Here is a 12,567-nt window from a genome sequence, read left to right as displayed (position 1 = left end):
ACACAGGTTCTGACAAGTCTGACGTTGGATGGATTTTAGGGCCCATTTGTTTACAAATAACAGACACTGCCTCATGCAGATGGCTTTCAAGCTTTGGAAAAAAAACTTGTATAATGAAAGAGGTGTGGCCAATTCTAGCAGCTCAGCCATTCTTTGGTTTGATTTTTAATGCAACAGTGGCTGTGTGAAGAAAGGCTGTTGGACTCTCTCTCTGACTTCTCTCCTGTAAGAACTTGTGTTTCATTCTCCCTTTTGAGCCAAGGGTTGTTTATGAGAATTGTTGGAAGTATTTTGGAACAGCATCATTAAGTTGTTAAAAACAAAACAAAATGTCACTATGATTTGGTGGTGGGTAATTCTTTCAGTTGTGAGTTGATTGACCCAATCAAGCCGTCTGTTGGGTTTTTGGGTAGGATAAGTTATTCAATACAGGCATTTCTGTTCTTTGTGTTTCATTCAGTAATCTTGTGAATAAATTCTGTTTTGTTTAAAACTAAGTAGTATGACCAGCTGATTCTCTCCTGGAATATTCACTGTACACTTGCTTAAAACAAATGCAAAGTTAGGGTCTGGGCTACCTTCATGAAGTGTTTTGAGGGGTCTGGCCCGGTCCATAACATATGTGATTTCAGTTGTACACATTTTCATTTTCAAAAGCAAATATAAAAACAAAAAAAGCCAGATATTTCCTGCTGGGTTTTTTTTGAACTCAAATGAATACAAATGAACCTGAGAACAATTAGTTTCCAAAAGAGTTTGTGAATACAAAGCAATTAGACAATGTAACTTTAACCATAAAGCAATTAGACAATGTAACTTTAACCATATTCTTGTCTTATAGCAGTGGAATAATAGAAGATGCCTAAATGAATGCGTTTGCATGTTTCAAACCGCGTGTTCTTTAATTTGCCAAGTGCAGTGCCAAAAAGGACGAGTGAGTATTTTAAGAATAACAGAAATGAATGTTAAATATGTATGATGAATAAACCAAACTGGATGAGGTCAGAATGCTTGCATTACATGGTACAAACATACTCTAGAATTTTCCAGTTTCACTGAATCTCTAAATGGTTAAAGAAAGCAGTTTCACACAAACGTGAAACACTGCACAAAAGGCAAGAAATGGTCAAGGTTTTATTTTTGGCCTGGGTTGATCTTAAGTGCTGCTAGCTATTGTTTGTGTTTTCACAGTTATTTAGTGAAATGGTGCATGTGATTAGTTTGCAAAAAACTGTCTCAACAAGCCTTCTAAATGACAAAGCCGTCCTCAAAGATTCTATTTTTATCATGTAAAATATCCTCAGTGCATGACAGTGAACAGCCCTGGGGACAATTGTATTTTTCTCTCAAACCTTGCTTGCTAAACTTCAAATTGTCAATTCAACCCTTGGTTATACTAGGATTGTTTGTAATAAAACCTGGTGATTTTTAAAGAGGAATCAGTTGCATGTAAACTTCTAATTGGCTGCACGGGTGATTACTGGTGGTGGTGGTTAATAGTTAAAAACAAAAACAAGTCACTATGATTTGGTGGTGGGAAATTCTTTCAGTTGTGAGTGATAACACTTCTGAATAAAAGTAAAAGAGGAATCAGCCCGTAATGGGCTCTGCCTGTAAATACTCAACTGGCCACGAGGATGATTGACTTAAAGTCATTGATCATACAGCATGGAAGCAAACCATTCAGCCCAACTTGTTCATGCTGACCAGATTTCCTAAACTGAATTAGTCCCCTTTCCCTGCCTTTGGCCTATATCCTTCTGAATCTTTCCCATCCATATGCCTATCCAGATATCTTTTAAATGTTGTAATTGTACACACTTCTATCACTTCCTCTGGTAACTTGTTGCATATATGCACCAACCTTTGTGTGAAAACGTTGGCCCTCAGGTCCCTTTTAAACATTTCCCTATCACCTAAAACCCATGTCCTCTAGTTTTAGACTCCCTTACCCTGGGAAAAGACCTTGGCTGTTCACCTTATCTCTGCCCCTCATGATTTTATAAAACTCTATAAAGTCACCCCTCAACCTCCTATGCAACAGGGCAAAAAGTCTCAGCCTATCTCCTTAGAACTCAAACCTTCCAGGTTCGTTAATATCCTTGTAAATCCTCTTTGCACTCTTTCCAGTTTAATAACATCTTTCCTATAGCAGACTGACCAAAATTATACGCAGTACTCCAAATGTGGTCATACCAATGTCTTGTACAGTCATAACATGACACCCCAACTCCTGTACTCAACACATGATAAAGAGAAGTGTCTCAAACACCTTCTTCATCATCCTGTCTACCCGTTATGCCACTTTCAAGGAACTATGTACCTAAACCCCTAGGTTTATTAGTTCGATAACATTCCCCAGGGCCCTACCATTAACTGTGAAAGTCCTGCCCTGGTTTGTCTGACCAAACTACAACACTTTGCATTTATCTGAATTAAAGTCCCTCTGCCATTCCTTGGCCCAGTGGCCCAGTTGATAAAGATCGAGTTGTACTCTTAAATAAGCTTCTTCACTGTGCACTATATCACCAATTTTGGTGTCATCTGCAAAGAAAAGTCACAGCGATTTGGTGATGGGAAAAAATCGATCAGTTCTGTGTCAGAGCACTTCTGGATATTATTTTAAAAAAAGGGGAATAAAAAAGGGAAATCAGCATGCCTGGGTGTTCTTGGAGAGGAAACATGCAAAGTCCACCAACAGTCTTACTGCCTTGAGATGGAGGTGGGCTTGCAGGGGGTGGAGTGCTTTATCTCCCTATCCAACTCCATTTTAATTTAGCTCCCTCCCTCGTCCTCTACCCACCTCTCCCTCACCTTGGATGGCTTGTATGTAAATGAATCAACTGGAACATACGGCTGATTTAATGGTGGTGGTTAATAGATGAAAAAAGTACCATGGGTGATTTGGTAATGGGTTAAAGAAGAGTTCAGTTGCGGGTAAGAGCACTTTTGGAGATAAAGAAATAAAAAAAGAAATCAGTTGTCTTCACTGGGCATTGCATTTAATTTGATTAATTGGCAACATGGGTGATTATTGGTGGTTGATAATAGATGAAAAATAGCATGGGTGATTTAGTGATGGGAGAAAAGACGTTCAGTTGGGTGTGGTAACTTCCAGATTTATCTAAAAAAAGGGAATAACAGAGTTCTTGTGTCCCTACTTCTGGGCTAGAAGTCCTGGGTTTGATTCAACCTTCCCCTGATGTGTATAATAACATGTCTGATCTGGTTGAATAGAAAATATCTAAAAGACAACTATGAGGCTACTGGTGCAGTAGTAGTGTCCCTACCTCTGACCCAGGAGGTATGGGTTCAAGTCCCAGCAGAACATAATAATATCACTGAATGGCTAATTTTAAAAAAAATCAAGAGGAATAGGAGAGTTATAGTCATGACATTCATCTAGGTTGAAAGGCCAAATAAAGAGAAAAGGAATTAGAAAACAAATGAACATAAAGTTATGATTCTGGTGAAGGCCAGTAAGTGCCTAAATATCCACAGTAAATTTCCACTCACTGTTCCCATCAGGTGAGAAGTGGAGGTCCCCATTCATTTGATGGCATCAAAGCAGGGCCTGACATATTTCAGAAAGAATAAAATTCCAGCTATAAATCAAGATGGTTTCTGGGGTTCGGTTATTTGAGACACAGAGATGAGATTTTCCAGTTTGCAAATTAGTCAGGATTTGTTTTAGGTGTCAAGTAAGTTGTACTCTATTAAATAAGTAAGGGGTTCTTACTAAAGAGATAAGAAGAAAGGCTAACGAGTCATTTTCTGTATGGGAATGCTCAGTTGTGTTTTCGAGGACTCAAGTGATTGACAGATTGCAATTGGTCATTTGGTCTGAAGTACACATTGAAGACGTCTTGTCTCGTGCTCAATTTTGAATCTTTCTTGAATTATCAACTGTCTTTTGTAAAGACACACTGCTTGAATTTTTGCTCTTGTGTTGGGAACACAGTGCCAGGAAAATCTTTGACTCTACCAGCCTGATTCTTGAAAACCTGCCCTGGATGTTCCAATTTTCATTTCAGGCCAGGAGGGGCTGACATGGGGATGGTGCATATGAGAGGTGCTATTGTGAGTTGTTGGAGCTTTCCCGACAAAGCATTCATAGGCAGTCACAGGGGCTGCTGGCTGTGGAGGTGAGCTGTATGAAAACCCATGTTCTGGCACTTTGTCCCTGTCATTAAAATAGAAAAAAACAAATGGCAGGCCTGCAGCCCTTATCTCTCTTGCCCTCTCGCATAGTCCCATGCCATCTCATACCACCACATGCATTCCTACCCAAAGTCTATTGCTCCTCACACCCCATGCTAATCTATGCCCCTCTATCCATTTTCTTTGGCTCCTGTATCTTCCATGCTATCTTATGTCCCTCCATCCCATTCTCGACTCTTTAGCCTCCATGTATACCAACATAAAGCCAACTCACATCATTCCATGATCTCACATACCAAACTTTACCCTTACACCCTCAATGCCAACTCATTATGTATCTAACGCGGGGAGACCTGAGAAGCCTTGCTGAAATTAAATAAAGTTCTTAATTTTTTTGTGAATTGACTATTTTAAAAAATGTCATTAATAAAAATCAATTCATTACATTGAACATTCTTTAATCACTTATAGAACAAGCTTTGTTCTCATAGGTACACTTCAAAAGACTTTATCAGCACTTTGTGCTGTTCATCGACCTGTGAACTGAAGGCACCCATTATAATAATGAAAGGCTGTTAAAATCCTATAGAGATTGCCCTCAGGCTTATGCCAACAGACAGAGTAAAACGGTAGGCACTGATCTTTTTCAACCCTCTGGTCAATTTTTCAAAATATGTAAATTGCATGACATGAAATCTTGGTAGTTCCTGAACAACTCCTGACAGAGACAATCTAGAATGGGAGGTCATAGTTTTAGTCCAACGGATGGCAGATTTAAAATAAAATAGAGGTGAGGAGGAATGATTTCTCTCATAGGGTTGTGATTCTGTGGAATTCAATACTCCTGTGTGCAGTGGACATCAGGGCACTAAATACATTTAAAGAGGAGACAGACAGATTTTTAATTAGTAATGGGTTAAAGGTTTATGAGGAGTGGGCAGGAAAGTGGAGTTGAAGTCAGCCATGATCGTATAAAATGATGGAGCAGGATTGAGGGGCTGAATTCCCCACTCCTTCTCCTGGTCCTTATGTTCTGATGTAGATCTCTTGTCACCTCAATTAAAGGTTCCCTCATAGCTTTCTACTCAGTACCATTGAAAGCTCATATCAGTTTCAATGAGTCATTCACATTTTATGCACATTAATGTATATTATTAACAATCCCAAAAAGCATTGGGCCTCTCCTAAGGGACATTTGACTTCTCCTAAAGGGGATCTGACCTCTACTAAAGGTGCTCCACTCACGTATCCAGAATTATACCTTACCTTTCCAAAGAACTCTGGTATGGATCTTTTCCTGATAGATCTAAAAAGTACACATTGTGCTTTGGACTTCCCACTAACAAAAATTGTATCCGACTATCCAAAATACAATTTGGCCCCGCTCTCCAGCTGTGAAAATGGTGGGGACCGGAATCAGGGCAGGAGGTCTGGATTCATCCTTCGAGGCAGGGGGTCTCGTCTGCTTTTGCAGAAATCCTGGCCCCAAGCAGGATGTTTTATGTTAACTGGCTCAATTTAACATGTTTCCTTGTAATATGCTGCACATTGGAAAAAGCAATAAAAATACAAACATACACATTAACAGTGGGGTGAGACATTCAATCTCCTCGCTCTGTTCTGTCATTTGACGATATCATGGTGGCAGGGAGATGCCAGAATGAGGCCTGAGCTCCCTTTCCCTACTCACCCTCTATCTCATTTGACTCCCTTGTTAGTTTTAGTCAAGAATGTATTGAACTCAACCTCAAAAATTTAAATGACCCTGCCCTCATGCTGTCTGGAACAGAGAATTCCATAGACTTATGACACAGAGAAAAAGAAATTCTCTTCATTCCAGTCTTGAATGAGAGAAACTTTATTTTTAACCATATGGACACCAGGCATTAAGAAAACCTGTAGAAATCTGTAAAAGTTCTCGAAATGGATGTTCACAATGTAAACTGGACCTTAAGCATATTAAAACCTTAGCAATACCTCTACTCACCCCATGGCCAAGGGCTTTTGTAAACCCTGGACCTTTATTGAAATCCGTCCGAAAGAACTGGTGAGTAAAGTGCTGAGCAAAGAAAGCAAACATCAAGTTTGTACCCTGAGGATCTGGAATGAACTGTCTCCTCAACAGAAACTCCTCGGCCAAGAATTTTACATCAGGTAATTCCTTGTAACCTATGAAGTTGCAAAGTTAGTTATTCATATAGATATAACAAACTATCCATTACTCTCTATTACATGCACCAGTATAGAATCTCCCTGTAGTCATCTACAAGATTTTCACGGAACATAGCACAGCAACATCAAAACGATCAGTCCTTCAATGACAACACAAACCAAAAACATGAAACGTACTAGCATCATTAGCAACCGTAAAACAAACAAAACCAATGCATCACCTCCACAGGAAGGCAAGTGTGAAACATTATTTATTGTAGAAAATTATAATAATTTTTAGTGTGGTTAAAGCACTCTCACTCTGGGCTGCATTTTAAGCCCCTTTGTTAATCTGTCACGTTGCAATCAGCAATGTTTTTCACAAACGGCTTTATCTGCTTCATGTTGGAAATGCATCATCTTCAGAAGTCACAGCCGTATTGTGGAATTCCTAAACTGATTATGACAATTCAGCTCACACCACATTATGAAGATGTAATGGAGATCACTGTCCAAGCCTCCCATAATGTCGCTCTTCAGTCTGTTACTAGATGCTACATTAAAAAAAAGCCTGTTCTTCTAGCTTATCCACACCCTCCATAGGACATTGCTGAATGTCTGCCCAGAATTTCTCCCAGTGAAATGAGACTTTCCAACACCTAATTGTCACTGGATGTGGAAAGAGCGTGTGTTGGGATTGTCAGACTCTCCTATTTTATCATTTCCTGTATCTCTCAGAAGAAATGTTGAGGCTCTCCTTATCTTCATAGGACAGATCAAATTAATTTCATACAATTCAATGATACAAGCCATTAATTCAGGGTGAATGGTCCCATGTTTATTTAATAGAACGAAGATTAAGTAAGTGAAATAGCTTTGACTACTGTTCTTACCTTTAGTTCCAGTTGGGGTTGGGCAATCCTTTGGTACAGGTGGAAGCAATCGAGTAAAATAAGTTACGTTGGAATAGCCCTCCCAGGAAAGGTAATCATAGTCAGAGTTGTAGGTAGGAGGGCTAGGGATCAAGTTTGAACGTGCTGTGAGAAGAAAGTATATTGTTTTGAGTTATTTTGATAAAGGATAGTTGACATATTAAGTTTATTTTATCGGTTGATTTAGGTAGTCGCAAAGGAAATTAATCATTTTGTATTCAGTTGTAGTGGAGAATTTGTTGTCCAGTTGACTAAATTAGTTATTGCTGACATAATTTCCTTAACATTATCATTTTGTTTCTTCACAAATATTAATCTTTTTTCAGGTTTTCTCGTTTTATTTGGGGTCATCACATACAGGCTGATCACCCTTTCCCATCTCCTCCCAAAAGTCCCCCATTCACCTTCCAATCCTGCTGTGCTTAAGTCTCTCATCACCATATCTTCCCATCCAGTCTTAGACCTTTCCCTTCTTCTTTCTCTCCAGGGTGGTCACATTTCCATATTTTTCCATTTGAGCGAAATGACTCTGCATAAGCCAACTTTATTTAGATCCGAACAAAGTTTCCTCCAGACTTGTTCTCCTCCTGGAAATGTGGTGGAGTGGGGTTTCTGAGCACAAGTCTGCTGTATGCCTGCCTCCATTTGAAATCCCAGTGTCAGAGGGAGTGACATTTCCCATGTTGCTGGTGCACCTCCTTTCATGGATGGTGGGAATTGCACTGCAGCCTGGTGCCATACTGCTCGCAGGGCAGAAGTCACTTTCACTTTGGAACACTTGGGGCCCCTCATTCTAAATGGACACGGTCCTGGCAAATTAGTATTTCTACATTGTGCAGCCACACTTGGTGACAACTGAAGCAGTACTGGTCAGACTGGATGGCTGATGGTGTCTGTGTTGGACAGGGACAAATGTAATGAACACCTAGTTTCTCCTCTTGTATACTTTAGCTGCACAAAAGTAAAAGGAGATGGAACACACAAATAACTGGTCTCGCCCAAAATTTCCAACTGATTACACTGCTACTGGAAAACCCTACCTTGGGATGAGGGACTTAAGGTCCACTGAACTTTCCTGCATCACAATGTTCTGAACAATGTAATGACTTGTGAAAATTATTCATTTCCTGATAGCTTTTAACAAAAAATATAAATAATAAATTACTGAAAATGAAAACAAAGTTCAGTTGCAGCTGATATGGAAATTAAGTAAGTGAATGAACAAATAACCCAATATAGTAAGGCTATGATAATTCAAAACGCAACAGGCAAAGAGCTAACACACTTTAAATAACTGTTATGGTGGGATTTGAGTAACAAATGAACTCTCCAAATGCTTTCACCACCTCTGTCTATATTTGCATTGAAAAGTTGCCAGTCCGTATTTCAGGCTTATTCTATAAATTACAGCATTGGTGTTGACTGGGAAATGTTGCAACACAAAGGGATTCGGAGGGATCCTCTTGCACAAATCACATAAACCTAGCATCCACGTTCAGTGGGTAACATGGAAGGCAAATGGTAAATTGGCTTTTATTTCAAAGGGTATGGAATATAAAAAATGGGGAGGCGTTGCTAAAAGTAAACAAGTCAGACCATACCTGGAGAACTGTGAGCAGTGTTGATCACCATATCTAAGAAAATCTTGGAGGTAGTCCAGAGAAGGTTCACTAGGTTGATTCCAGCAATGGAGAGATTGTTTTGTGAGGAGAGGTTGAGTAGGGTGCACCTGCACTCATTGAAATTAAGAAGATTCGGAGGTGGATTTATTGAAACATCTAGGGTAAATGCAGAAAGTTTGTTTGCTCTTGTAGGACAGTCCAGTACCAGAGGGCATAACCTCAGAATAAGGTGTCACATATTTAAGACAGAGCTGAGACAGAATTTCTTCTCTCAGAGGATAGTGAATTTCTAAAATTCTTTATTGCAGAGGTTCATGAAGATTGAGTCATTAAATAGGCTGAGACAGCATTTTTCTTATTCAGTAAGAGAATCAAGGATTATAGAGAAACGGCAGGAAAGTGGGGTTGAAGATTATCAGTTCAGAATGATCTCACTAAATGATAGAGCAGATTCGATGGGCAGAATAGCCTACTAGATATAGAATCCCTACTGTGTGGAAACAGGCCCTTCAACCCAACAAGTCTATACCGACTTTCCAAACAGTAACGCACCCAGACCCATTCCCCAACACTATTACTCTACATTTCCCATGACTAATGCACCTAACGTACACAACCCTGAAAACTATAGGCAATTTAGCATGGTCAATTCACCTAACCTGCACATCTTTGGATTGTGGGAGGAAACTAGAGCACCTGGAGGAAACTCACACAGACATGGGGAGAATGTGCAAACTCCACACAGACCGATAGCCATCCAAGGCTGCAATCAAACCCAGGTCCCTGGCGCTGTGAGGTAGCTAACCACTGAGCCACCATGCCTCCCACTACTGCTCCTCCACCTTACGGTCTTATATCATCATTCTTTCACTGGATCTAAATCCTGGAAATCCTTTCCAAACAGCACTATGGGTGTACCTACCAAAAGGAGAGCAGTGGTTCAAGAAAGTGGCTCACCATCATCTCAAGGGGCAATGAGAGGCTGGTATTAAATGCTGACCAAACCAGCAGTGCCCACATCCCATTAAAAGTATTTTTTAAAAACTAATGCAAAAGAAAAATCTATCAACTTCTATGACAGTAGCTAGTTGTGTATGAGAGATATGAGGAATGGAACAGTTCAGTCATTAGGAGGCACTGGAGTTAAATCTTCTCATCACTTAGCAGGGCTGTCTATGGTTCAAAAGAAGGACCCTACCGATATCCCGAGTGTTTGCCACTTGCAATTTAAAATTGCAGGGTAAAAACAAGGACTGCAGATGCTGGAAACCAGAGTCTAGATTAGAGTGGTGCTGGAAAAGCACAGCAGGTCAGGCAGCATCCCAGGAGCAGGAAAATCGACGTTTCGGGCAAAAGTTCTTCATCAGGAATACAGGCAGGGTGCCTACAGAGTGGAGAGATAAATGAGAGGGGTGGGGGTGGGGAGAAAGTAGCATAGAGTACAATAGGTGAGTAGGGGTGGGGATGGAGGTGATAGGTCAGGGAGGAGGGTGGAGTGGATAGGTGGAAAGAAGATAGGCAGGTAGGACAGGTCATGGGGACGGTGCTGAGCTGGAAGGTTGGAGCTGGGGTGAGGCGGGGGAAGGGGAAATGAGGAAACTGGGTGCAATCCATATTGATGAGTGGTGCTGGTGTAACTATGGAAGATGGACTGTTCTACGTAGCCAACAAAGAGACAGGCATAGCTGGGGCCCATACGGGTGCCCATGGCTACCCAACTCAGTTGACCAGAAGCAAGTGGGATAGACCCTTGCTCCAGTTTGGTTGCTTGGTCCCCAGTAGCGCATTGAGGGGGTGAGGGGAGTGGATGGTGGGAGGGAGTCAAAATTCCTGCATTATGTCAGCTGTATGTTTCTAAATCCACTTGCAGTTAAGTACAGTGGATGTCCAAACAGACTTAGGAGTTCAGATGTACAGATCCTTAAAATGAAATGATCAGGGGCATAAAATAATCAAGAAAGCCAAAAGAATGCTGGCCTTTATACCTAGAAGGCTGGACTACAAGGAAACAGGCATTATACTGCATTTATACAATATTGGTTAGACCCCACTTAGGGTATTGTGAGTAGATCTGGGCATCCTACCTTAGGAAGGATATATTGGCCTTGGAGGAGGTACAATGTAGGTTTACAAGTTTGAGACCTGGATTTCGGGGTTAACTTTGAGAGCAGATTACACAAATTAGGTCTGTTTTCTCCAGAATTTAGAAGGTTAAGGGGTGATCTGATCAAAGTCTTCAAATATTAACAGAAAACACAGGGTAGGTAAAGATAAACTATTTCCCCTGGTTGGGGATTCTAAACATTAGGACCAGACTGTTCAGGGGAGATGTTAGGAAGCACTTCCGGACAAAAAGGGTGGTAAAGGTTTAGAACTCTCTTCAATAAATGATAGTCGATGCTAGATCAGTTGTTAATTTTAAATTTCAGATAGATACATTTTTGTTAAGCAAATGTATTAAGGGATATGAGTCAAAGACAGATATGTGAAGTTAGGCCAAAGAACAGCCAGTATCTCACTGACTGGCAAAACAGGCTCGATGGGCTGAATGGCCTACTCCTGTTCCCAGGTTTGTATGGTCTTTTGTTAGATGTTGCTCATTTGAACATGGTCTTCTGAAAGCTGGAGTTACTATACCTCCTTGAAGCTCAGCAAGTTTCCCATGCATTACCCAAGCTGATATAATCCTTCACTTATAACCATACCCCAAGACAATAAGAGAGCTCCTTTCGTTACTGTTTTCAGATTTGTTCCCTCAGATTTTCACACATCAGAAGGAGCTTATGCCTGGAATTCTCCCAGGCAATAAAATTGCGTGTTTAAATCAATGAATTTGCTCATGCTTCTACCTCAGAAGGTTCAATTTCCTTTTCAATTTCAGGGTAAGTGATAATATTAATCTGCTTCAGGCTAGTATCAGGGCGTAGGATGAGCTGAGTTGCCCTTCAAGAGGGTCGGATTGGACATATTGGGCCAAATAGCCATTTTCTATGCTTTAATCATTCTGAGGTCATGGATTCAAACTGATGACTTCAGTGCATGGTCTAGGCACTTGATTGCTATGCTGAGGGAATGCAGTATTGTTGGAGATCTGGGCTGGAGTTTTAAGGTGGGGCTATGAACCAGCTGCCAGTGTGACTTCCCATCCAGAGCCGCAACAGTGTCAGTTTTGAAGGTTACAAGACCTCGCCAAGCAAGGCATGGTTTAGTGCCCTATTTATGGTACAGAGAACCTGAACTGCGTGCTTGGTGCCTGACGCAAAGGCAGGAAATAACCATGATGGAGCCTGCTGCTGCCTTGCCAGGGAAGACAGGCGGCTCTTCAGAGAGTTTGTCATGTTCATTGAAAGGAAACAGCTCCTGTAGCTAACACAGTGATCTTATGTAGGACACAGCTCAGTGAATCTCATGCACAGAAATGTCCCGGTGCAGAAAACAAACCTTCAGAAGTTTCCGCATCAAAACTAACATGCTGTGGACTAACATGCACCAGACTGTTCAGGCTTGCTAGAATTTGTTTAGAAAATTATCGCCCCGAGCACTCTATGAATTTAACGAGCTGCTCATTAGTGTTGAGCCGATTCTCTGTTCCCTCACACTGCCATCATTTTGAGAATGGTGGAATGTTTCAGTAGCATCAGAGATGAGCACCAGATCCAACTATCTAGTCCTGACCTTTGTTGGTATTTCAAAATCCAGCT

General features: G+C 40.9%; 1 protein-coding gene across 2 annotated transcripts in view; it reads right to left on the bottom strand.

Moving 5' to 3' along the window:
• The window catches only part of LOC122564813 (prostaglandin G/H synthase 1-like), a 104,482-nt gene that overhangs the window by 30,659 nt on the left and 61,256 nt on the right, over positions 1 to 12,567 (bottom strand). The window contains exons 5-7 of one of the 2 annotated variants that reach the window (XM_043720098.2): positions 8,846 to 9,022; positions 7,206 to 7,349; positions 6,149 to 6,330 (exon numbers count right to left, since the gene is read on the bottom strand). In XM_043720098.2, the coding sequence (XP_043576033.1) occupies positions 6,149 to 6,330; positions 7,206 to 7,349; positions 8,846 to 9,022 (503 nt within the window). The remainder of the gene's footprint in view (positions 1 to 6,148; positions 6,331 to 7,205; positions 7,350 to 8,845; positions 9,023 to 12,567) is intronic. The other variant, XM_043720100.2, reaches the window with a different exon arrangement.

This window comes from Chiloscyllium plagiosum, unplaced genomic scaffold (genome assembly GCF_037043375.1).
Source record: "Chiloscyllium plagiosum isolate Xiang-an unplaced genomic scaffold, Cpla_swu_hap1 HiC_scaffold_21, whole genome shotgun sequence".
Classification (NCBI taxonomy): Eukaryota; Metazoa; Chordata; class Chondrichthyes; order Orectolobiformes; family Hemiscylliidae; genus Chiloscyllium; species Chiloscyllium plagiosum.
The sequence above is the reverse complement of the archived record's forward strand: the minus strand, read 5'-3'. Positions and strand labels throughout refer to the sequence as shown.